Source organism: Podarcis filfolensis, assembly GCF_964270895.1.
Source record: "Podarcis filfolensis genome assembly, chromosome: 1".
Taxonomy (NCBI): domain Eukaryota; kingdom Metazoa; phylum Chordata; class Lepidosauria; order Squamata; family Lacertidae; genus Podarcis; species Podarcis filfolensis.
This window is the reverse complement of record NC_139604.1, coordinates 122,716,798-122,743,262: the sequence shown is the minus strand read 5'-3', so window position 1 is coordinate 122,743,262 and position 26,465 is coordinate 122,716,798. Positions and strand designations below refer to the sequence as shown.

The 26,465-nt window shown below is 45.4% G+C and overlaps 2 protein-coding genes across 5 annotated transcripts in view; one reads left to right on the top strand and one right to left on the bottom strand.

Annotated features, from left to right (window-relative positions):
- Positions 1 to 26,465, top strand: part of LOC310766010 (uncharacterized protein) — a 776,685-nt gene that overhangs the window by 548,414 nt on the left and 201,806 nt on the right. The window lies entirely within an intron of this gene.
- KIF26A (kinesin family member 26A) overlaps positions 1 to 26,465 on the bottom strand; it is a 159,059-nt gene that overhangs the window by 33,105 nt on the left and 99,489 nt on the right. For all 3 annotated transcript variants that reach the window (XM_083609131.1, XM_083609132.1, XM_083609133.1), the window contains one exon: positions 2,449 to 2,632. In XM_083609131.1, the coding sequence (XP_083465257.1) occupies positions 2,449 to 2,632 (184 nt within the window). The remainder of the gene's footprint in view (positions 1 to 2,448; positions 2,633 to 26,465) is intronic.

Genomic DNA, 26,465 nt, shown 5'->3' with positions numbered 1-26,465 from the left:
TTTGGCCCTGGCCACATTATCTTTCTTTTTCACTGAGAATGACTTTATCATATACAGTGTGATGCAGAATATCAAAGGAATTAAAGCTTCTTGACCTCAGTTCCAATTTGTATGATCACTCAGTGGGGATTTCCTTGAAGCTCGACTTGGTACTTTAGTACCTCCCTGAAATGGAAATCGGCAGTAACCTGTATAATTATGCATTCCAAAGCTACTTCGTGTTCTTTCTAAACCTTGGGAGAGTGAATTAAACACTCCAAGATTTCAGCTGCAAAAACACGGCACTCGTTAAGAAACTTCATTTTGCAATTCCATTCTTAGGCCCAAATTCCGTGTTGCATTTTGAGGACCTAGGAGCGCTCATGCAAGTCTCTTCCATATCAAAAACACAAAGCATGGGACTATAGTATCACAGAGCTGGGATAAATCCAGTGGCTCACTGGATCAAAACCCCACAGTCATGGGCCTCAGATGTGGTGTGGCTAGCAAACTCTTCATTCCTGAGCACCACTTTGAAGGTGGTGTATTTCATCATCATCATCATTATCATTATTATTATTATTATTATTATTATTATTATTATGCAGTATATCAAATTTATGAAATAAGTAAATAATAATCGTTGCTGCCATAAGAGCAGCTAAACATCTCTGGGAACCTTGCCATACCTGGTATTAGTCACCCCTGTTAGATTAATTTCCCTGGAAATGTTTCTTCCTTCCTTAAATTAAGATCGTGCAGGGTTCCCCTTACGGACACAGTCCAATGATCCATTTAACCTGTCGTTTTGCCTCTCGTAGTAGACAAGCCAAAATGCTTCAATGAACGCTTAGTAGGGCGTCATTTTTCTTCTACCCAAAATGGCAGAGTGTCCTTCTGTTGGGCAGAAGGAACCAATGGGCTACTGGAGGAACATCTAGTACCACTTCCAAAGCAGCAGCAAACCTTTCTGTTTTTGTTCAAAAGAAAGAACAACTTAAGGAAAGCCACTGCTACAGGCTCCTTAAAAAGCCAGGTTTCAGCTACACTCTCTGCTGCCTCCCCTCCACCCCACCCCATCAGATCGTTGAAAGAAGCTGGACTTAAAGTTTTGGATCAGTTCTAGTATCCTATAGTAGCATAAAGGGAAATTCCAGACAACCTGTTAGTTATTGAGCATTCATTGATTTGTTCGTAGGGACGTTAGATGATGTTGCGTCAAAATAAATGCTCTCTCACACTTTCCAGTGTATTTTCTTGTCATTTCCCTTACTGAAAGAAGCCTGTTGCAGCTTCCTTGTGAAAGACCTTCCAATCAATTGCAATAGCACAACCTGATTTAGTCAGCATATGACTAAAGTCATTGTATGTGATTTGGAGCTGTCTATATGTCTAAACCACTGAGCCTCTTGGGCTTGCCGATCGGAAGGTCAGCGGTTCGAATCCCCATGACAGGGTGAGCTCCCATTGCTTGGTCCGAGCTCCTGCCAACCTAGCAGTTCGAAAGCATGCCAGTGCAAGTAGATAAATAGGTACTGCTCTGGCGGGAAGGTAAACAGCATTTCCGTGCGCTGCTTTGGTTTCAGTGTTCCGCTGCACCAGAAGCAGCTTAGTCATGCTGGCCACATGACCCGGAAAAACTGTCTGTGGACAAACACCGGCTCCCTCGGGCTATAAAGTGAGATGAGCGCCACAACCCCAGAGTCGTCTGCGACTTGACTTAACGGTCAGGGGTCCTTTACCTTTTATACATTTAAAGAACATTTAAAGCATATGACCACCCCCACACCTCAAAGAAACCTGGGAATTACAGTTTCTCTCAAGCAGAGTTATAATTCCCAGCACCTTTAAAAACTACAGTTCCCAAGAGTCTTTGGGGGACTGACCTCTGAAGCAGTCTGTTCCACTGCTGGGCACTCACACCAGAAAAGCTATCTGAAAATCCTGCCCACCCACCAAAAAAAAGAAGCAGCATGCAGTTCAGTTTGGTACAGTCATACTTCGGAAGTCGAACGCCTTGCGTCTCGAACGTTTTGGCTCTAGAACACCGCAAACCCGGACGTGAGTGTTCCGGTTTGTGAACGTTCTTTGGTACCCGAATGTCCGACGCCGGTTCTGCAGGTTCCGATCGGCTGCAGCCAATCAGAAGCTGCGCCTTGGTTTCCAAACATTTTGGAAGTCGAATGGACTTCCAGAACGGATTCCATTCGACGTCTGAGGTACGACTGTATAAAGATTTGCCAACTGCAAATCGAAACCTGTCCACTGTGATCTGAATCCAAGCAACCCACAGCTTGTTCATCCTTGTCCAATGGTTGCAAAGACTTGATGTATCAGATCAGCCTCCTAAGGGACAGAAACATCATTGCTATCCAGTCCTGATTCCAGACACATTTGAGTTTTTTACGATTCCTGTTGGGTTTTAAATGCTAATGAAGGAGTAACAAAGCGATGGAGAGATTCAAATACCTTCCCAATCCCCGGGTTTTCTTTGACTTTCGACACAGCTCTTAAAAGGCATGGCGGTGCAGGAGGAGGACACATCTGCAGAATGCCACTAAAATTAGTGGCGTAGATGGAGAATTCATGGGAGTGCAGCAATGGGGCATGATGCTTCTTTCTCTTCGAGGACAGGTTAAGTTTCTGGGCGGCTCTGAACAAAGTAATATTGAAGAAAGAAAGAAAAAAAAGGACAGTGTTATTATCTAGGAGGAGCAATTTAGGCCAGTAAACCAGATGTTCAGTGCCATCGCTGCCTGTTGAACAAATCAAGCCATTTCTTTTTGCAATCAGATTTCATGAGAACCTTTCGCCAGGAGATTAATAGAAGGAAACAGGGGCCAAAATATGGCTGGCATGACATTTGTGCAATTTCTCTCTCCAGTAGAGTTTCAATTATATCCTTTTTTTTAAAAAAAGAGACTTTTGGCAAGAGCTAAGAAGAAGAATCAAAGGTTGCCAAAGCCTCACGTCATTAAATGCTGAAATCATCCCCTTGTCACTCGCAGGCCCAGATGGACTTTGCCACTGCTATGTTCACTAAGAAGTTATATTTTGTACAAAATAGACAAAAGGGAAAAGACTTCTGGCTATGGTTTACACAGGAGTTATATTTTGTACTTAACAAGGTAAGAGACAAAGTGGCTTCTGGCTATAGCATAAGCCAGTTGGGCTGTGAGCCCCACTAGGGGAGGTGAGGAGAGACAGTTGCATTTTCAAGCACACAAAAAATGAGAGCCCATGGCAGAATTCAGTTTGGTTCTTTGACAACAGAAAATGGATCAAATTCAATGTCCCTAATTTTTCATGTGCAGGTAACATTTCTGCATGGAGGAGCATTTGGTCATGAGAGTTCCAACCCGTAGTCTGATCTGGTTGAGCCCAGACTACAGCTTTACACCCACATTGAGAACTTGGCCTACGATGTGTAGAATGCCTATTTTGCTATGGTGGAGCAGAACATGATCTCCAGATACAGAATCTCAAGCAATTCAGCTGGGACCAATTGTCATGTGATTCCTCCCCTCCTAGAACTGTCTCCCAATACCAGCAGTTATGAGGGAGAACAATACAGCAAGATCAACTCCATTAGCTTTGGCTGAGGCAAGCTGATATTCGGCTCCTCCCCTCTCAGACCTGTTTTCCTCAGCAGCCATTTCACCTGATCCCAACAATAATCATGAAAGGATCTGTATTTGTATTTGCTTCCTTTCCTGCTCTCTTTTATATTGTATCTAAGGTATACAAATACTTAGGAAGAAATGCCTTGGAAGAAAGGTATCGTGTAACTGGATTAAGCAAGTAACAGTGCAATCCTACACATGCCTATTAAGAAAATGGACTTACAAGAAAGTGTACAGAGTTGTATAAGTAAGGAAGACATGCATGAACATTCGTCCAAAATTAAGAGAAATATTTGCCCACTAGAAAAATGGCAGAATCTGAAGCAACATCTAGTAACAAAAGTAAGGCTGAAAGGCAGCGTGAACCAAGGGGCCACAGAAAACAGTTCCATCTTAAAAGCACAATTTAATTTACATAATGTTTACATAAATGTGATTGACAACTGGCATGAGGATGTCTTGCAATTCAAGGACATTACTGCTGCATTTTTGGTCCTCATACTTAAGTTTATTCTCTACGGCCAAACATCCACGTCTCAAAACGTTCCCGGGTTTATAAACGACACTTCCCATATTTTTGATTAATAGGGAATATTATGCATATTCTAGCTTCCATTATGTGCTATAACATGGAAATAACAACCAGGGGGAAAATAGCTCTGGTGAATACTTTCAAAGCTCTATGAAGGGATGTACACGGAATCCTGATAGATTAATGATTGCTTCAATACAGTCTGCAAATGGAGTCCCCTTGGGAGAAATATATAAAAGAGGATGCCAAGATTGAATTTACACATCCAATGTTTATTCAGACACCCAGGCTGAGTGTTAATAGCCAGATACGTTTAGAATACACAAGGGGATCGGCGAATGAAAAATGTAGGTCAAGTATGCTGTAAAGGTGTAAGTTCTGCCATAAAAGCCAAGGCCACAAACCAAGTTAGCCGTGCTCAGATGCACTGAAATCAACGGACTTAAACACATCTGACTGTGTTGGATTATGGCGTAACTTTTAAAAATAAAAAGAGCCAAAGCTGCCCACTGGAACTGGTAGGGTAAAAGTCAAGAATTCTAGCCAACGACAGGCAGAGCCCAATAATTCTAGGTATTCCTCCATCCTCCTCTCTGCCAAGTTCTACAGGGACAAAATGGAGGCTAAGGAGGAGGAAACTGACAGCCAGGTCTGCCTCCTGGACTGGCTGCATAAGAAGGCAGGATGTTTAGGGTTAAACCATGTCTAGGATGCCTAGGGAAGGATGTCAGTTTCAGCAACTGATTTTCATAGAGGAAGACCACCAGGAATGAGTTGCTCTGCTCATTAGGCCTGACGCTCATCCAAGTCTGTGGAGATGGTGTTTTTGCTAATAAAGAGTTAACTCCATCTTTGAACTGTGCAATTACTGATTGGCACACTGCTGTGACACGCTGGCATTTTGAGAGGAGGGGAAAACTTCTTCCTATCCACTTTCTCTGCACCATGCATAATTTTATGTGCCCCTTATCCTATCGCCCATTCCAACTCGCCTTTCCCTGAACTAAAAAGCCCTCGAACGATTTTAGGGAAAAGCTGAAGCAGCTGCTAGAGAGGGTCATTAACGATAAGAAAGGCCAAATGCAATGCTAATTTTACTTCACGTGGATCTTTAAAATATATACCAGACATTACAGTGCCCTCAGAGCACCCATTTGTACATGAAAGCATTTGGAAGAGCATCATCTGCCTTCTTAGTCACTTCTGAAGAGTATTAGCAGTATTGTTGGCACCGACAATTTCCAGCAGCAGATTCAGTGCATGAAAAGAAAGGGAGCCCCGGCTGAAAACAAGATGGAGGACTTAGATGCATGGAATGCAATGATCAAAAAGGCAAGGATTACCCAGTTACCCATCGGATCTTGGAATGACCACAAGAGAGCCTAGACTATTTATACATTAAATGCAAGACAGCTGCTCCCCCAGCATCTTTTGAGTTTCTGAGCCACTGAGCCAATGTCAAGAGGCAGAGCCGCAGTTTGCACCACACATGATGCCTCTTGCAGCAAAAAAAAATGAGCAGCTGCTACCTTGGTGGCCTTCCTTGGAGGAATTAATAAAGCTACGCTGTAACCAAAACTGGCATGGCACCGCGCCTGAAACAGCAACCGAGAGAGCAAGCAATTTTAATTCCCAGAGTGCTCTCACCGATTCCAGAACATGCTTAGTAGTTCGCCCACATGGCGGAAGGAGGGTAGCGCTTAGCCCCATGACAAAAGTAAGTGAAATCTGTTTTGTTTTCCCATCAAATGCCTCGGATGTTGACAGAGGTGGGTCATACCAACTTGTGGCAGAATTGCACTTTGGGTGAAACCCAATGGCAATTCTAGGAGAAAACGAGAAGATGTTCGGAAAGCTTCTTCCAAATCATTGTTCTGTTTAGGCGCCGGACTTTTCTGTGACTGCAGCCAGCTGTGCCACGCCAAGTATCTGCCACAAAAAGAACGTTGCTTTGTCCAGGTGCAGCAATTTGTGCATATGGTGGACATAGAGATCTGACAAGGAAAGCCTGCACTGGAAACTTTCAATGAATACCACTTATGTAGTAAGAGGAAGGCCATAGTTCAGTGGTAAAGCACGTGTTTTCCATGTAAAGATTCCCAGTACAATCCTTGCCAACTCCAGTTAAGGTGTGGAAACCCTGAAGATCTATCTGCCACTCAGTATAAGACAAGGCTGAGTTATATGGACTAATGGTCTGGTTTCAAATATGGCGGCCTTCTACATAAAACAGAAAGAGTAAGGCTGCATGCCTTTCTTTAAAGCACCTTTCCTCCTCCTCCCCAAAAAAGGAATCCTGGGAAATGTAGTTCGTTAACAGCAACCCTCTTGGGGTAAACTACAGCTCCCAAGAGTCTTTGGAGTGTGTGTGCTTTGAACATATGATGTGTACACAGCCTAAAATCTAACACAATTACAAGGGCAAATGAGCGATAACATGGTTTCCATTTACCTTCTTCAAGCTTATCACTGACATATTTCAAAAGAAAGAGCCTGTGGTTGATTTCTAGCTCATGCACGTGACATAAATTAGTTCTCTCCTTCTGTTCAATCCCTAGCATAATTCCCAGACACAATCCGCATGGCTGAGAAATGAAGGGATGCAGAAGTCGAGGAGGACAACAATGTGATGGAAGGACCACATGTTTGATTCCCGGTGAGGAAGCTCCTCAAATTCTGACTAAGGTTAAGACGCACGCATTATTCCTTTCCTTGTGCTTACCTAGCCTTCTAAAAGGACTCCAGAAAAAGACGCCAAGGCACAGACTTTCAACAGCTTTCCCAATTAAGGCTTCTGAAATGCCGCTGTATATTATTTTCCCCTCCGACTGTGAGATCTACTGTCTGCATTTTGCTTAACTTTTCATCTTTAATAGAAGTTGTCTTTTAAGATGCTCCAGAGAGTTCTTTGCTCATAGCTAGGTGTCACAGCAGAAAATAAAAAATGAATATATGGCACAAGGAGGAGCACTCAAATATCAAGTGACAAGGGACAGGCCTCTAACCCGCTCTTTCCTCTGCACAATTTACAGATTGCTCAGTTGGCTGCTGCGCATGGAAGGCAAGGCAAAGCACACAGGGAGCCAGAGAAGACCAATTAACTAATGGCCTGCATCTGGAGAACAAAATGAAAAAGGAGGTGACAAACCCAGGTACAGAAAGAAGTTCACACTGGCCTGGTTTGCACATAACACAAGACCATGGTCTAAAACACAACATGGTTTACCCAGTAACTTTATTGCAAATGATTAGCGTGCTGGCGCATGCTGCTCACTTACTCCTTACTCCTTCTTCCATGCAGTATAAGAAACAAACCAAAATATGGGCTTAGCCCATACATTTGGGTTTGATTCCGCTCTCATCCAGCACACGGAGGGGACACTGAAATGAATGGGCAACGGGCAACAGCATGCTGCTCAATCATGATAAGCCATGCTTTGTTTTAGACAATGGCTTTGTGTTACATAGGGACGCCGGTGGCGCTGTGGGTTAAACCACAGAGCCTAGGACTTGCCGATCAGTAGGTCGGCGGTTCGAATCCCTGCGACAGGGTGAGCTCCTGTTTCTCGGTCCCTGCTCCTGCCAACCTAGCAGTTTGAAAGCACGTCAAGTAAGTAGCGGCTTAATCATGCTGCCCACATGACCCGGAAGCTGTACGCCGGCTCCCTCGGCCAATAAAGCGAGATGAGCGCCGCAACCCCAGAGTCAGCCACAACTGGACCTAATGGTCAGGGGTCCCTTTACCTTTACCTTTGTGTTACATGCTGTCATGGGCCGGGAGTCAGCTTCACCTGCTGAACAGCAGCCTGAAGAGGGAGACGGTGGAGTGACTCCACCTGCAGCTGATCAGCCTTCAAGGACTCAGAAGAGAATGCGCTGATACGAACCAGCTAGCTTCAGCCTTCTTAAGGTAGGGCTTCCAGCCTTACTCAGATGCTGGAAACAATGCTTGTTGGGCCTGGTCTGACCTTGCTGCTTCTTGCTCCTCTTGTCCTTTGATCATCAGATTCCCACACCCCTGGACTGTCTGACCATGTTGCCCAACCCTAGGACTGGACCTGACTTTGGATGCAGACTCTGCCAATAGGCAGGTGCACCCCAGAGACTCCACTGAGTTTGCTCGGTGTTACTCAGCACGAGACTATGACACATGCCAAAAATGTTTGCTGAAATGTGTCTCTGAGCCTGATCTACAAGCTCCAGAACAGGGGTAAGTAAAGGTAAGGCTGTTTGTTTGTTTGTTTACTGGATGCTAAAGAGCCAGGCACTCAGAGGGGCAGTTGCACGCTTAGAACTGAGGACGCAGAGTGATATTAGCTCAGTGCCAGAAGACATACACTGAACGAACAAGGAGCCGAGTTCAATTCCTAGTATCGCCTCTTTAAAGGATCTGAAAGCAGATGATGGAAAATAACTTTCCCAGTCTCAGACCCTGGAGAGTTGAGGCCTTTCAGTATGGACAATACGGAGCTAGACAGGAAAATAATCTCACCAGATACAGTGGTACATCTGGATGCGAACAGGATCTGTTCCAGAGCCCCGTTTGCATCCAGAAGCGAATGCAACCCATGTCCACGGATGCGCAGGTTGCGATTCGCCGCTTCTGCACATGCGCGTGACATCATTTTGACTGTCTGCACATGCACAAGCGGCGAAACCCGGAAGTAACGCGCTCCGTTACTTCTGGGTCGCTGCAGCACGCAACCCGAAAATACTTAGCCTAAAGCTATTTCAACCTGAGGTATGACTGTATAAGGCAGCTTCCTATGAATAGTGTACATTTAAGGACACAGCCTAGGAATTTGTTTACAGTACCTGGACTGAGATCACAGTCATCTCTCACTACTGGTTTTCCTCTAAGCTCTCTTCATTTCACCAGCTTAATTTAGGCGTGGGTGTGGAATAATTTTGCGGTTGCCACTGTTGAAGGATTAGGCGTCGATAACCCTTGCTGATCTGCTGCACGTCACCCAGAGATCAGCCTTCTGTCCATCCCACTCCAAATAAAGGCGCAGATGCCATCATTGAGGAATAGAGTAAAAGAATGCCAGCCACCAAGCGTTCTTTGAAATCTGACTGCAGATAAGGCAGATACAACCTTTACAGAGCAGTGGGGAAAGCTGAGAAGCATCCTAGGTTCATTGAATACAGGTAGCATTTTTTTCCTGATTCTAGGCTTGTGGGGTGGACAGAATTAGTTCTGCAAGGCTGAGGAAAACGTCAGGTATGGCTAGTAGTGATAAGCTAGCATCTGTGACATTAACCAAGAGGATCATACAAACACATACCAATCTCTAGAGCAGTTTGGCAACCATTTTTTTAATTTAAAAAATTCCAATTTTTTTAACATAAGGTGAAAGAATTTAAGGGAAAGTAAACATGCACAGGATGCTCTAAACTTCCTCTTAAAAGCAGGCAACCTAACTGAAACACTGATGAGGAATGAGACTGAAGGCTGATCCGGCTGACATGGAAATTATGACGCCTCTAGGAAGGCTGACTCATGCTGAGGGAGCTGCTGTGACTTTTCTTCAAATATTTTGTCTGTCTTCATTACAGATGTATGCATCTGCCTATTTCCATTACATGTCAGTTTCATATGCACCTAAATCATAGGTCCATTTGGCTCAAAAAATTTTTTGGTGAATTTAAAAACACACATTAAAAATGTGAATTTAAATAGTACACACTTCCTACAAACACAATTGTAGAGTTAGAAGGGACCCCAAGGGTCATTTAATCCAACCGTCTGCAATGCAGGAATCTCAACACTCAGTGCCCCATCCAATTTGAAACCACACCAGCCCCTGCTTAGCTTTGCAAATGTGCTAGCAAGTTTTATAGCTGCACCACTAGGAGGGATGTGGTGCAGCACACTCCTAGTGGTGCAGAAATAAAACTGCTAGCACATTTGCATAGCTAAGCAGGGTAAAGTTATTCCCCTAAAATACACCCGCACCCAGCCATGCTGCAAACATTGTGACCTGCAACTAAATGGGGAACCGCGAGAAACACAGCAAAAGCTTTCTACCTTCTGTTTAAGTTTGCACAACAAATCTGTTCCTGAAAGATTGGGGGGGGGGGCCTGTGTACTCTTATACAGAAGGCTGTTCCCTCACCACAAGGCAAACCCCCAAAGAAAAAGCCCATGTAGTTTAATCTTTAGATAAGCAGAACTGTCAACATCTAGCCTTAGAGTCTATGTCAGTTCCTGATCTGCGTAGGGAACACTTAATGAGGTATTGAAAATGCAGTTACTGCAAAGTCAACAATGTTTACACACCCTGCTGAATGAACAAGCCATGCTAGTGCAGGCAAAAGCGCCTCAATTGAAGCATGCTACTTCTGGACCCAAAAAAGCAGGGAGGTTGCATATTTTTTAATGTGCCACTTGTTTCCCTAACAACCAGCATGAAGTTAGTAGAACAACTTGAGCCTAGTTCTTAATTCCACCAAGAAATCTGTTTTTGGAACTGGAGTCCCACAGGCACAAACAGTAAGTGGATGACATGCAGGCATGGCCAAACTTGGCCCTCCAGCTGCTTTGGGACTACAACTCCCATCATCCTCAGCTGGCAGGACCAGTGGTCAGGGATGATGGGAACTGTAGTCCCAAAACAGCTGGAGGGCCAAGTTTGGCCATGCCTGCTAAAGGTACGAGTGAGCAATCATAGGGTTCCCACTTAGAGTTTTCCAGCTGTTGGTCACATGCTCCAAACCCTACCCATTTGTGGGTGGAGCTTGGGACCAACGAATGACAGCCACACTGCAGGTTCCAGTGGAGGTCCTTAATATTATCACACCCTTGCCCTTCAGCTCAAAGGATGATAAGGTGAGGGTGGGGGAATTCAGCTCCTATGCTAATGGAAGCCCCAGCAGCCTTCATTTTTCCACGGAAATGCAAGGGAAGAATTAAGTTGTTTGTATTTTTTTCTTATACAGGGCCTACTGGAGAAGTAATACTTTGGCCAAAGCGTCTTGAATGTCAACTTGAGAGCAGAACCGTTCAGCCACGATTCCTAGAGTGTAGATTTGGGGAACTGTCTGGTAAAGTAGAGCTAATTGCTTGAGAGACAGACAGACTGGGAAAGGGGTATTGAGTGAGTGGACTAAAATCCTTCCCTAAAGTAAAGAACATCCTTACTTCAGCTCTCTCTGTATGTATTTTTGTTGTTTTAAGTGACCGCAAAGCGACGGAACAACAGCAACAGTTGCATTACCAACAGCTTTCTAACAGAGTCAACTCTGCAAGCAGAGCACTTGACATTTTGGCCCACAATACTGCACTGAAGAGGAAAGCCACTTCTAACAGAAACTTTACTGGCAGTTCCAATTGCTTGTCCTACAAAGTCGCTGCTTTACATTACGGCTCACAGAAAAGCATACGCAGCAGGACAAGAGACCAAAATGGCATTTTGATTGACATCTTATGTTGACTGAAGGCCACTTCTCACCCTGCATTTCAAAAGCAAAGAACTCTCCTCCCTTTCTTTGGAGAGAAAGAAGAAAAAAGAAAAACATGCAAAGTATTTTGTTTGAGTAATACATTTATCTGGCCCCCAGCCAGACCCGTGAACTTCAAAACTGCAGAGAAGTTTTGGCAGTTCATGGTTCTGGCTGGGAGCCAGATGTGCATATTCCCCCCATTCCAGAAAGACATTTGCATGCTTTTTGAAAGACATGAGCTTTATCCTGTGTATTTAAATGGTAACACGAGACGCAGACCTCATTCCTCCCAGATGCAATGAGGAAAATCAAGGTCTTCTGAGACCAAGATTTGGGGAATAACCAGACTTCATAAATCACAATGAAACTATTAAATTCTATCCCATTTGCCTTCACTTTTATTCCAAAAGGGAAAAAAGTAAATAAATAAAAATGCTATATTATATTCCTGTGTGCTCCATCTACATTCAGTTCACTTCAAGAGTGGTGTTTCAGCAAAAACCGTGCAAATTTGCAGATTGTTAGTGTGATCAATGGGTGGAAGGAGAGTTCTTGTTTGGGACTTTAAAACAAACAAACCAAGAGGAGCAATAATAACTGCTTTGCTGGATCAGACCAAGGTCCATCCAATGTCCAGCATCTGTTGTCCAGATGCTAGTGAGTGCTCAGAAGCAAGACAGGAAATGGAGATGGATGTGCAATCTCTTTAACATCCAAATAGACTAAAAACATAAAGCCAAATGGTGCAGAATGTGACTAGGAAGAAGAGGAGCTGCATTGCTCATTCAAAAGTGTACCAGATCACATACCCCAACAGGTGCAAAAGGCACTCAAGTCTATATTCAACTATATTCAATATGGTAAGTATAAGAGCAATGATATAGCAGTGCTTTCAGGGGAGGGGCGATTACATTTTAAAAGATAAAATATATTTCACAGCAAGTGCTTAAGAAGTGCAATAACCACAATGGAAAAGCTATCTTTCAGAAAGATGAGTCCACTATGCCCCTGCAAAACACACCTTCGAATACAAAATTCAGAAAATGTACTGGCACAATTTGGTGCACCGTGTGGCAAGAAAATGCCAAGAAATACGGGCTTTAAAGTTTTATTAGAATAAACTCATGCTTTGAATACAGGAGATAACATTTCAGGTGATTGTGGGCCTTTTCTAAAAGCTGGAATTTTTTTTGGCCAGGGGATGTTGAAGAATTATATCTGATCTGGCTATCCCACCTTTGCAGACTTTTTGAGTCCCAAAATGCATCACACATTACATTATATGCAGGGGAACAAGCTTGCATGGGGCCAGTACCCCACCATATATATGGACTTTCTGGATGGGTATTGTGATTACCAGAGCTAACTTTGAAAGCAATCTGGGTTCCAAACACTATGGTTGACATCCTTTCTCTACAATTAATCAGATCCACTTTCTTGGAAGTTAGTCCCATTGATCTCGGTGGGACTTACTTCTGAGCATACGATTGCTCTGCCAGACACATGAGCAAGTCACACAAACACACACAGAGAGCACATCAGTGGACAAACCCTCAAGCTTTATTGGGCTATGCCTGGGAGTCTTCAATCATAACACTGGCATTTTCTGGACCAACAGCCAAATGGCTTACTCAAGGGGATACTTAAATTATTCTCAGATTTATAGGTTTTAATGGGCACTGACAGCAATAAACGATGCATTACAAATCATAGCTGCGCTGGCGTGCCAGGTGACAAGAGAGTTTTCTCTAAATGTTATGTTGTGATGTAGTAGTTCTGAGCACAAAGGGAACAACAACAAAAGTTTCTAAAGCCTCTATACCATCGAGAGCCTTCCATTTATACAACTTCAGCTCCAATAGTTTCAATGGGACTTAGGCATGACCAATTTACACAGGATTACACCTGACCTTCTGGAGCAACTGGAGACAAAAGCAATATTAAAATTAAAGCTCAGAGTATTTAATAACCAAATTCTCCACCCAAAATTATTCACATTGTCATTTTTCCCCCATGACAACCTACATGAATATTCTTTAATGGCACCAACTCTTCTGAGAGCAACATGGCAATACGTTGATAGTTCTGGAAGAACCCTTGGGAAATTAGGGGTGCCTAAAAACCAAAGTAGACATTATAAGGTAAACACAGAGTTATCAGCCCTGGATGGGGGATGTTCAACTCTTTCTCCAGCTACCAATTATCTCCTTCAAATACACCTCTGACCATTTTTTGCTTCACCGCCCCTTCAGGCTATGAGCCAAAACCTTAATTAGTCCAAAGATAGGGTCCTGCATTGAGCACCCAGTAGAAGATCAGAACACCCATTTGCCAAGGCAGCATCTAAATGTCAGTGAAATCAATGGGATTTACAGCTCACCCTCCATAGCAGCGTGAGGAGCTGAAGCCAGAGAGGAAGGAAGTGTGCTGAGAAATACAGACTTCCTCAAAGTTAGTGCTGGTTCTAGGTTTTGGAACCTGAAGATGCCCTTAGTGGGGCCTGAATGGACCTTGCTTCCACCTTCAGCTAACCACTCGTTTGCCATCTCCCTCTATAGTAAAAGCTATGGTTTTCCCAGTAGTGATGTATGGAAGTGAAAGCTGGACCATAAAGAAGGCTGATCACCGAAGAATTGATGCTTTTGAATTATGGTGCTGGAAGAGACTCTTGAGAGTCCCATGGACTGCAAGAAGATCAAACCTATCCATTCTGAAGGAAATCAGCCCTGAGTGCTCACTGGAAGGACAGATCGTGAAGCTGAGGCTCCAATACTTTGGCCACCTCATGAGAAGAGAAGACTCCCTGGAAAAGGCCCTGATGTTGGGAAAGATGGAGGGCACAAGGAGAAGGGGAGGACAGAGGACGAGATGGTTGGACAGTGTTCTCGAAGCTACCAGCATGAGTTTGACCAAACTGCGGGAGGCAGTGGAAGACAGAAGTGCCTGGCGTGCTCTGGTCCATGGGGTCACGAAGAGTCGGCCACGACTAAATGACTAAACAACAACAAACCCCTGACCATTAGGTCCAGTTGTGACCAACTCTGGGGTTGCAGCACTCATCTCGCTTTATTGGCCGAGGGAGCCAGCGTACAGCTTCCGGGTCATGTGGCCAGCATGACTAAGCCGCTTCTGGAGAACCAGAGCAGCACACTCCCTTTTGTTAAATCCACGCCAAGCATTTAAAGCACTCTTATACCAAATTTAAGTCATGGAGAATCCTGGGAAGTGTAGTTTGTGAAAGGTGCTGGGAACTTTAAGGGTGTGAGATCAGAAGCCATAACAAAGTACAATTTTTGGGATTCTCTGTTAAAATTGAAGAATATAGCTTCGAATGTCAGGTGCAGGTGTGACTGCAGAGAGAAGCCACAGCAAGGAGGAGGAGGAGCAGCAACAGTGAGGCAAAGAGGCTCTAGAGAAGAAGAATAAAAAGTTTTGACTTGATATCCCGCCTTTCACTTCCCTTAAGGAGTCTCAAAGCAGCGAACAATCTCCTTTCCCTTCCTCCCCCACATCAAACACTCTGTGAGGTGAGTGAGGCTGAGAGACTTCAGAGAAGTATGAACAGCCCAAGGTCACCCAGCAGCTGCAGGTGGAGGAGCAGGGAAACGAACCTGGTTCACCATATTATGAGTCCACCGCTCTTAACCACTACACCATGCTGGCTCCCTGAGGCTGGTGGCAGGGCCCTCCCAGAGATGGAGAAGATACCCAGCAATTCTAACATAGGGAGCCAGTGTTGTACAGTGGGAACAGTGCTAGATTTGGACCGGGGAGACCCAGGTTCAAATATCCGCTCAGCCATGAAGCTCACTGGGTGACCTGGGTCAACCACACACACACACACACACACACACTCAGCCTAACCTACCTTAAAGGGTTGTTGTGAGGATAAAATGGAGGTGGTGAAGGGAACCAGTACGCTGCCTTGAGCTCCTTGCAAGGAGAAATGGTAAGAAACGTACTTAACCAATAAAATAGCAAATATCCCTGATGCCAACCCTACTGATAATGAACCAATATAATAATAATAATAATAATAATAATAATAATAATAATAATAATAATAATAATTTATTTATACCCCGCCCATCTGGCTGAGTTTCCCCAGCCACTCTGGGCGACTCCCAATCAAGTGTTAAAAACAGTACAGCGTTACATATTAAAAACTTCCCTGAACAGGGCTGCCTTAAGATGTCTTCTGAATGTCAGGTAGTTGTTTATCTCTTTGACATCTGATGGGAGGGCGTTCCACAAGGCAGGCGCCACTACCGAGAAGGCCCTCTGTCTGGTTTCCTGTAGCCTCACTTCTCGCAATGAGGGAACCGCCAGAAGGCCCTCGGCGCTGGATCTCAGTGTCCGGGCTGAACGATGGGGGTGGAGACACGGAGACACTCCTTCAGGTATATGTTCGATGAAGTGCTTATGAGCACCTAAGTAGCTATCTGGAGCCCGGCCATGAAGTCTAAAGTATTGGGTGCATTTATTTGTAAGTGCCAAGGGTGATTAATAGCAGCAATAACAACAGGAGAGGCAAGGCTGCCGGAGTCCCACATGGAGAGCGCTTGGGACAAAGGCAGTCGACGACAGCACTGAAACCACGCTCCTTTTTAATCCTGTTGCTGCTATGAATTATAACGCAGGAGACGGACATAAAGTATGTTATTACAGCATCATCTGTAATGCAAAGATTAACATCTCTCCTGCAAACAGCACCCAGGGGCAAGCAAACAAAGTCGGAGCCACTGAAGAACCAGACCGGCCTGCAGGCTCTACAAGTGTGTATATATATGATGAATGCCGAAACGCTTTCTATCATTCAGCAGTAAGAAACAAATATATACATATCTATTCACAATGAGCAGCAGTCGGGGTTTTATCGCTCAGTCTGTCAAGGCTGTCAGCCCCAGAGAGGCATTACAATAGTTAAATATCTAATGGTACCGAAGAGCCGGAATGTCACCAATAAAGGGGGGGGGGGAGACGAAACAGGTGCACGCTGTCAAATTACCGCCCGCTTGGAAAGTCACGATTATCGCTTTAACTATGGAATGCTACAATCCCCAGTGAAGCAAAGCCCACCCCCCCAACCTGAACACAACAGCTGGTCTCCCAGACCTGGAGGGGAGGGGGCGGGCAGGCGGGGAAATATCGAGATCGGTGCAAGTAACGAAGGAACGAGGTTAAAGAGGGGGGAATGTCAAAGGAGAAAGAGAAAAAAAGCTGGCTGCAGCAAACAGACCAGGGTTTTTGTTTTGTTTATTTTTTTGAGATCACACCCAAACGTTGGTGGAGCGTAGGACAACAAAGAGCGAAAAATAAAAAATGGAAGGCACAAGAGAAATGAGGACCTCTGGTTGAGGAGAACCTCTGGAGATGAGTTATGGGAGTTGAGGTAGGGGCTTGGGAAGAGAGCCAGCGCTTCAGATTTGCAGGGTGGTAGCCACGGGGGGCAAGTGATAGTCTGGCTTTATCACTAGCATCCTCTCTAAAATTTCAGTTTTCTTTAATCTTGTCTCTCATTCAGGTGTGTCCACTCTCCCAGAGCAGAGTCCAGGAAGGACCAGCCACACTGCAGCTGCAGAAGGAAAGGAGGAGTTGTGACCCAAGAGATTGTACAGCACACCTGGAATGGGACTGACTAAACCAGGAGAGCATTTCTCATGCCTGTTTTATCATCCGGCAAAGGCACGAGATTTACAGTTTGATGAAGGTGATGTTGATTGGTTTTTAACGTCTACCAATATTTTCCCAACAAATATTCTATATCGTTTTACGTAAACCGCTTACAAGTTTGTTTGTCTATTAAGAGGCACATAACTCCTATAATTGGGACCCGCTTGAGGGCATCTGGGTGGCCATCTGGGTGAGAACAGGACTCTGGACTAGTTGGGCCACTGGCAAAATCCAGCAGGCTCTTAGAATCATAGAACTGTAGAACTGGAAGTATCCCCAGGGGTCATCTAGTCCAACCCCTTGCAATGCAAGAATCCTGCCCACTGCCATCCCTGGTTGGGCTTGAACCACCAACCTTTTGGTTAACAGTCAGATGCACTAGCCCACAGTGCCACTGGTGGCTTCTAACATTCTTAATAAATGAATAAATAAAAATGCATACAAGCAAATCTCTAGCCCAATAATTTGAATTAAGTAGTACTGTAAATAATTTTTGAGCAGAAGAGGGGGGAAAGTTGGAGGGGGAGTCCTATCTAAAGGGGGCCACCCAAACAGGCCACTGAAGACAGATTGTGCCAAGGCACCACAAAATGTTAACAAATGGGAGGTGAAAACAGAAAACCAGGGCGGAGGGGGCTGGAGTGCAGGAATCTGAGCAGAAGCACTCAGCACTGCAACATTTTGTTGTCTGCTGCCTACTATCCTTGACAGATGCTGATCAAAGACTCCTTCCAAACAGTGATTTTACCAAAGCCATTTCCCTTCCCCAGGACACAGTCCCACCCCTTGTGCAGGGGTGTGGCTAGCCCCCGCATCACAGGGAGTCCCCGCCACGCCACGCCCTAGGCCAACCAATCTGGTCAGCCAGGGGGCGTGGTGCGCAGCATTCAAGCAGCTGGCGGGTGGGAATTCGCCCCTTTTTTCTGGTTCCTGCTCGCGCAGTTCACCCACCCTCTTAATCCTTTTGACCTTGCTATGGACTTTGGTTGGTCGCCTGTTGAAGGGGCCTGGTAGGAATTTTTTCCACTTGGCAAACTGGCACCAGCCATTTGGTTTTTCTCCTACCTCGTAGCAAATCATCACAACTTTGTAAGGTTTGGCAGTAAGGCATTGGAGTATTTGGCTGGAGGTGAGGAAAGGTAGTGGCCATCACCTACCCCTCGTATTTCAAGGGTATTCTGTTAAAGGAATCCGGGGGAATTGGTGTCAAATGTCTTTATTCCAACACAGGGGGAGGGTTCAGGGCCTTGCCATGCAATTCAGTTTCACATTAGGCAAATAGGGTAAAACTACTTCTACATCTGAATGCAAGTTGGGGGACCACATTTTTTTTAAAAAAAGGACACTGCGCAAAGAAAAGCAGCATATGAAGCAACAAGAACGCTTCTCTCTAGTTGGGCTAGCTTTCCGCAGGCAGGGAGTTACCGAGAAAGGGGAACACTTTCCCTTATGTGATCTAAACTGGAAAAGCCCCTGGAGCGCTGTATCACTTCATTCTCCTGAATGTGCAGATCCTGCCCCTGAAGACATTTCAGTTTCCATCCTGTTCCCTTTGGTTTCTATCCTGCCGGTGTTTAATAAAAACTAAGTATTACTTCACTTGCCTTAAGGACCTGTACAAATTAGGACTGCCACCTTTTGTTTTTAAGAAAACACAGCAGCCCTGCCCTTGATGGATGATTGACACACTGGCAGTCTCAGCAGAGCACCTGGGCCGTAGCGCTGGGTTCGCCTTGCACTGCAAAGGGTGCCTCTACGTGTGTGTGTGTGCCTTTGGCTTAGTCTAGGATTACCTTTTCGCTGAGATAGGCAAGCGCTCACAGCGCAGCTAATAGAATAGGCTTCCAACTGCATTATTGCGGATTCACAGAAAGAAAAGGGGAAATACTTGTGCAACTGAGCCTGTTGCGCAGAATGGAGAGGGAAGCATAATAACAATTATCGGCAACGATGGTCTGGGCATTGGAGAAAAGAAAAAAGGCAGACTCTTGCATGCCCAGAAGTCCTGAAAAGTATTATGCCTCTGAACACCAGTTGCAGGGAATCACTCAAGTCCTGTTGATGGCTTCGCACAGGCACCTAGCTGGGCACTGTGAGAACAGGGTGCTGGGCTGTATGGACCACTGGCTTGACCCAGCAAAATTCTTCTTATGCCATTACTGAAGAGGAATGGCTGGAAGTGGTGGTGGTGGTGTTTTACTCCCTTGTGAAGCAGACTTCAAATATTTCCATTTTACAGGCGGAGAGGGTGATAGTGGCACTACTCACTCATTTACAACTCTGGTTGGCTGCTGAAACTCAGCCTCCCAGTTCCAACACACATTCATTTCTTGCATTTTCCTTCCTTGTCCAAACCTTCCTTCCTTTCTTTTCTCCTGTCGCCACATGCGCACATACCCCTCCCACCAATCCATTTGCTCTCTTTCCCAGTCTCCTAACTGCAGCCACCAGCCGCCCATTTGCACACCTTCCTGCATCCAGATTGATCTCATTCTCTTACGCCGATAGCCCCTCTGATCCCATTGGCTCCACGTGCCCCCTTGTTAACCCCCATCTCCAGTTTTGGATTGACTCTCCCATTCATTGCTGCAAGCCCCCCTCCTGGCTGTTCTTTTCTGTTCCGATGCCATTTGCTCTGGTCTGAAATTGCCTGCTTCTCCCGTCCCTCCCTCCTGCTTGATCCCTCAGTCCCCCTCCTGATATTCAGTCTATTAACCTCCCTGACTTCTCCATGGCTGTCAGCCTTCGCAATCCCTCCCTTTCCCCAACTGCCATCTGCAAACATGTTCAACGTGAGCCCTCCCACTCCTGAACACCTCCTGCAGGTTCTCTCCCCACCTAATCTCCCTTTTCTCCTCCACTACCACTGTGCCTTTGACCGGTTATTATTCTACATATCCTCTTTTATTTGATTCGCCTACCCTCAGAATATAAACTCTTCCTAGCAGGGAGTTCGTCTCCACTACATTCATAAAGCACTGTGGAAAATGTGCAAAGATGCATTAGAAAGGTTAAATCGCTTTTCCGAGAGTCGTTGCTGCCTTCCAAGTTAGGCTCAAAAAGCTTATTCAGATTAAGCACAGTTCTCCTCTCCCCGACAAGTGCTAACATAAAACAGAATACAAGCCAGGCAAACATCATTCTGTTTGCTGCTCATTAGAGAGAGACGCCACTTGAGTGCCACAGCAACGAAGAAAACAAGGGCCATGCACAGTGAAAGGAGACGGCAATTTCCAAACAATCACGCTGCCTTGGCTAGCTGCTCTCCATCATTCCAAGGTGCCAATGAACCAGACTGGGCATGCAACCCAAAAGTGACCACAATTTTAAAGGCCTCAGTGCGTCAATGTGCAGTCCAAGAAGAACCGCCTAAGATCTTATACATGCTAGGGTGCAACCCAAGGGATTTAATGCGACAGTGCAAGAGGTCTTGGGCAGCATGTCTCAGATCATACAGTACAACTGCTTAGGAAGGGCTCCAACACATGAGGAGGAGGTGACAGAGGAGGGGAATGAATGGCAGGAACCTGGGTTGGAGGAGAGGTGGTCTCCCTCCTCCCCCCCCATCAGTCACTTTGGGAGGGGGAACAGGGATGTCAGTTCTTAAAACCCCCCCCCTCCATAAACCTTCCTGTACAGTGGAGAGTCTTGGTGAAGACGTGGGAGAGCCTGAAGCAGCCAGAAGAGAAGACAGAACAGGAAGTGGCAGCGACTGAACAGAAGCCCAAACAGGAGGGCGCAGTCTGGTCACCTAGAACCAGGTGCTGCCTTCACAGATGGGAGCAGACCCATTCACCATGTTTGCAATCCCCACATTCCTGCAATGTGAGTGAGTCTCATGAGTGTGTGCACCAAGCCTAGCCTTTAATAGCTGGGCAGGCACAGCAACTTGTTGGGACATCTTCATTGCTTCTATCCAGTTCTGAACTACTTGCCTTGCTCCTGAACTGTGACTCCTTAGCCCAATGTCTGCTGCTGAGTCTGTACCATTACATGTCTGAATAAGGTATCTTTCTTTTCTTTTTTTTAACTCACAATTAAGAGCCTCTGCTTGCTTGTTCGGGGAGGGAGCCAGGCCAGAATTCCTCAAGTCCCCTTGCAAATACAATTAGCACAAATACGAGTCTGTAAAGGCCTCTGAAGATCCATGCATCCACTGTGGATATGCTTGGTCACTGTAGAATATGGGATGTTGGGCTAAATAGAGTTTATTTTTGATCCAGCAGGGCTGCTCTTGCGTAATATCAAGTATTTTATCTGTCACCTTCAAATCTTGCCCTATGTGCAAAGGAATCAGAAGGCTGTTTTAGCTACACAACAACGCTTCAAGGTAAGGTGAATTGCCCAAGGACACACCAGGAGCTTCACACCTGAAGGGGGAGAACACAGGCTTTGTACGAAAAAGGTCCCTGGGATCCCCAGCATCCTTCAGGTATGGCTGGGAAGAATTTCTGCCTGAAACTCTGGAGTGCTGCTTCCAGCCAAGTGTTGTCAATGCTGAGCTAGATGGACCAATGGTTTGACTTGATGATGTTCCTAATCCAGCACAATAGTGAATGCTGCACCTTAGGTCAAAACAGTGTATATCTAAGTGTGGTGTTTCCTATGTCCTGAGATTTGATTAACCCACTACTACAGACATAACAGGGACGTGGGTGGCGCTGTGGGTTAAACCACAGAGCCTAGGACTTGCTGATCAGAAGGTTGGTGGTTCGAATCCCCGGGACGGGGTGAGCTCCCGTTGCTCGGTCCCTGCTCCTGCCAACCTAGCAGTTCGAAAGCACCTCAAAGTGCAAGTAGATAAATAGGTACCGCTCCGGCGGGAAGGTAAACGGTGTTTCCGTGCGCTGCTCTGGTTCGCCAGAAGCGGCTTAGTCATGCTGGCCACATGACCCGGAAGCTGTACGCCGGCTCCCTCGGCCAATAAAGTGAGATGAGCGCCAGCAACCCCAGAGTCGTCCGTGACTGGACTTAATGGTCAGGGGTCCCTTTACTTTTACAAGCTTGTAGAAGCAGCATTGATAGGAGATGAGATGCCAATGAGATGTCAGATCCGGCCTCCAAGGAGGGTGCCACAGCTATCACTGCCACTATAGCAGTAGCCGCAGTGGCAAGCAAACTTGGGAGGCTGGCTCTGCTGCCCCTGCAGATTCTGCCACCTGAGCCAGCTGCCTCACCTTGCGTCATGTGTGGGCCGGACCTTCCCATTCCTGCCAGATCAAATAGGTACATGAAGATGAAACATTCCATCCTGCTTTGTCTGCAGTACAGTGAAAGTGAAGCTTTTCCTTTTTGAAGGCAAAGGAGGAATTTTGTGCACAGGCGGATTCTAACTGAGGTACTTGACGCCCTTTCCACCTGTGGTTTGCATGCAGCAAACCATTTATCCGGATGCACCTCCTCCACACAGCAAGAACCGGGATCTATCGTACCCTGCAGAACTTTTAGCATCGTCCGATGCCTGGCAAATCACATGGGCATTGCATTCAGAAGACATTTTCGTCATCTTAATATGGTGTCGAAGTCACCCTGGGCTGGCTCGACCACATGGCGTGAAGAATCTGCCTTTTGTTTAACAAGCACCCCTCATTTAAAAAGACTTCCCTGTTAGCACTCTTAGCAACACTTAAGGACCATCTTATAAACTCCAAACCCACCCCACCCCACCCCCACCAAAAGTCTATGCAGGTTCGCTGCACAGCTTCCAGAAATTCTACATGCAGCACTGTTAAAAGGGCTAACTTGGTATCTGATGAGTCACAGAATCCATTTGCTTCTAGTGACCTACTTAACTACTAACCCAGTTATCTCTCTCTCCATCTGTCAAGACGGGTTTTAAATCATGCCAGCTCTGTGTGTGCAAAAGCTGCAGTGCCAAGTTATTCCCAGAGGGACGGGGGGGGGGGGCTTGAGTAAATGTTTCTAGCTATTAAATATAGAAAACTGGAGGACTACATCATCAACTCAGTGGAGAAACAATGCCCACATTTAACAGCTAAGCCAAGTCTCAGGATGACAGCTTCCAAAGATTTAGCTGCAAATATTTCTAAAGCAGGCTATTTTAAAAATGCATAGTACGTCTCCATACACTTTCCCCTTCCTTCCATGAAAATTATGAAAAGTGCTGATCATCTCAGAATAATCAGGTTTAACAGGTTAGAAGTAATATATGCTTCTAGTATCCTTAATACATCATAACCTCCTTTCGCGGAATTTGAATCCCTGTCATTCCAAACTACTGATTTTTTCCCCCCTCTATTCTTTTTTCTTTTTAGGCTGATGCTTTTAACACGTTTCTATGGTTACTACCCAAGGTCACATCACAGAAGCCTGGACAGCAAGCAGTTCAGAAAGACAAAAGGCAGTTCACATCCATTGCTGTATTAAATAATGTATGAATGTTAAGGCACTCACGTTGTGGGTGGGGGGGGTGTGAAAAAGAAAATTGTATGCACACCTAAGTCCAGGGGTCTCTGTTATCCAAGGCAGCACAGGAAGTATGTTAATGATTTAGAGTGTTCTGATGAATTTTCTTTTGGCACAAATGCTCTAGAATATATATTTCGACCTCAGATCTGCATGGGCAAATCGCTGAAAAATCCGTGAGAGGGATCTGCTGGAATAACTATTTTGATAAGGACACTTTAGCAGAGTAAGATAAAGAAGATTCCTTGCTGGAGGTACATCAGGAGCTGCCCCAAATTTCCTTTCGGAAAATGAGCATCCCAGTCCCATGCATGCTTCCTTGGAAATCATCACTATATTAAATGAAGATTGCTCCCAGTTTGCAGTCTTAGTGCTCACACCTGCAAGAATTATAGCCATAACTGAGATAGAGAAGGACTTTTCCCTCCAGACCAAATGACCAGGGTCCCCTAAAGCTGTTTTTGCCCATTCTGAGTAGTTCTGAGTCTCTTGTTCAAGTTGTTGGTCGTTGACATAATGCAGGTCACATAAGCCATGAACACCATATAAACGTATGGTAAAAAATAAAATAAAAAAACATTGTGTCCCATAATGCATGAATGAACCAATAAATGGCTAGTCCTAGATCTGAAAATGTTGAACTTAAGTAGATTATGTTATATTTAGATATATCAGAGGTGGGGAACCTCAGACCAGGTGCCAAATAAAACCATCTGGGACCTTCTACCTGCTTCTTAGGTCTCTGCTCAGACCATACACATTTCTCCAGGGTGACACGACTCACTTACCCTACTAAAGTGATTTTGTCTGGCTAGGATGGGTTCTTTGATTGCAATAATGCCTCTTTCATGTTTGGATGGAGATATATGCACCTTTGCACAATCCCATGTTCAATCCCCAGCGTCTCGAAGGTGGCCTGGGAGAAATGTCCCCGTCTGAAACTCTGGAGAGCAGTTGTAAATCAGGTGATGAAGAAGAAGGAGTTAAGGATATTGGTGAGGTGAAACATGTGCAGAGGAGGGTGACCAAGATGGTCAAACGTCTGGAAACCAAGCCATATGAGGAATGGTTGATGGAGCTGGGTATGTTTAGCCCAGGAAAAGAGGAGACCGAGAAGAGATACGATAGCCAGAAACTCCAGCGGGTGCAGAATGCCGCAGGACTCCTTATGGGGTCCTCGCCACAGGATCACATTCACCCGGTGCTATACCAGCTGCACTGGCTCCCGGTGCTGTACAGGATCAGGTTTAAGGTGCTGGTTGTAACCTTTAAAGCCCTATACGGCCCAGGACCCTCAAAGCTACAGGACCGCCTCTCCTGGTATGCCCTGGTATGCCCCACGGAGGACCTTACAGTCTTCAAATAAAAACATCTTGGAGGTCCCGGGCCACAGGGAGGTTAGGCTCGCCTCAACCAGAGCCAGGGCTTTTTCGGCTGTGGCCCTGATCTGGTGGAACGCTCTGTCACAAGAGACTAGGGCCCTGCGGGACTTGACATCTTTCCGCAGGGCCTGCAAGACAGAGCTGTTCCACCAGGCCTTTGGCCAAGGCACAGTCTGACCCCCTCCTTCTGTAATCCTCATAGAACTCTAGCCCAATGGTTGCCATTAATTTGACTCTGAATTGATTTTAGAATGAATTGATTTTAGAATGTATTTCAATTAATGGATTGTGATTTCATTTAAACAGTGTCATTTTTACTGTTGTTAGCCGCTCTGAGCCCGGCTTCGGCTGGGGAGGGTGGGATATAAATAAAATTTTATTATTTATTATTATTATTATTATCTTCAAATATCGAAAGAGCTGTCACTCGGAGGATGGAGCAAGCTTGTTTTCCCCTGCTCTGGAGGGTGGGACTCCAACCAATGGATTCAAGTTGCAAGAAAGGAGATTCTGACTAAACATCAGGAAGAACTTTTCTGAAAGGAAGAGATATTTGACATAGGAACAGGTTCCCTCAGAAGGTGACGGGTTCTCCTTCCTTGGAGGTTTTTAAGCGAAGGCTGGGTGGCCATCTATCATGGATGCTTCAGCTGAGATTCCTGGATAGCAGGGGATTGGACTAGATGACCCTCAGGGTCCTCTCCAACTCTGCAATTCTATGATTCTGTGATTTATTTGTTTCCTTACCCAGCCTTCAGCCAAAGATCACACAGTGGGTTAAAACAGTAAGACAATACTGAGCAAAATGGACCAGTGATAAGGCAGCTTCTTAAGCCTCGAAGGTAGTCAAGGCCCCCCCCCCACCGAACCTGCCCCCAGCTCCCCAGTTCACAATAAACAGCAAAGCGAACCATTTATCAGAACTAATTGAAGTGCCTGAGCCTTGGAAGAAAAACACATTAGTCATTTAGCAGTTGTGCTAATATTGCAATGCTTTTCTTCCCATTTCATTAGGGGCACAATGTTCCAATGGCCTAATCGTATGCTCAGTCACTGCTCAGCCAGTACCCTGAGACATGACAAGCTGTCTTGCTAGGCCTACACTTGATAAGGTGCCTGCTCTCCCAGTCACCTCAATTATTGACTGTATTTTATGGTCAATCTAATGGCCAAACGCTTATCAGCAAACCATCAGGTGCCTGTAATAGGAGAGTGACCCTCAGTTTATATGTACCATTAATGCTCATTAGTGAATAATTAGATTCTTTAATCCGCAAACTCAGAGGCATGCAAATATGACCAAGCATTCTGGTTCTAGAAATAAGTCTACAAAATGCTTCCTTTTGAAGATAAAACATCTAAATACAATTCTGGGCATTTGAACAGCAAGGGCATGAAATCTGC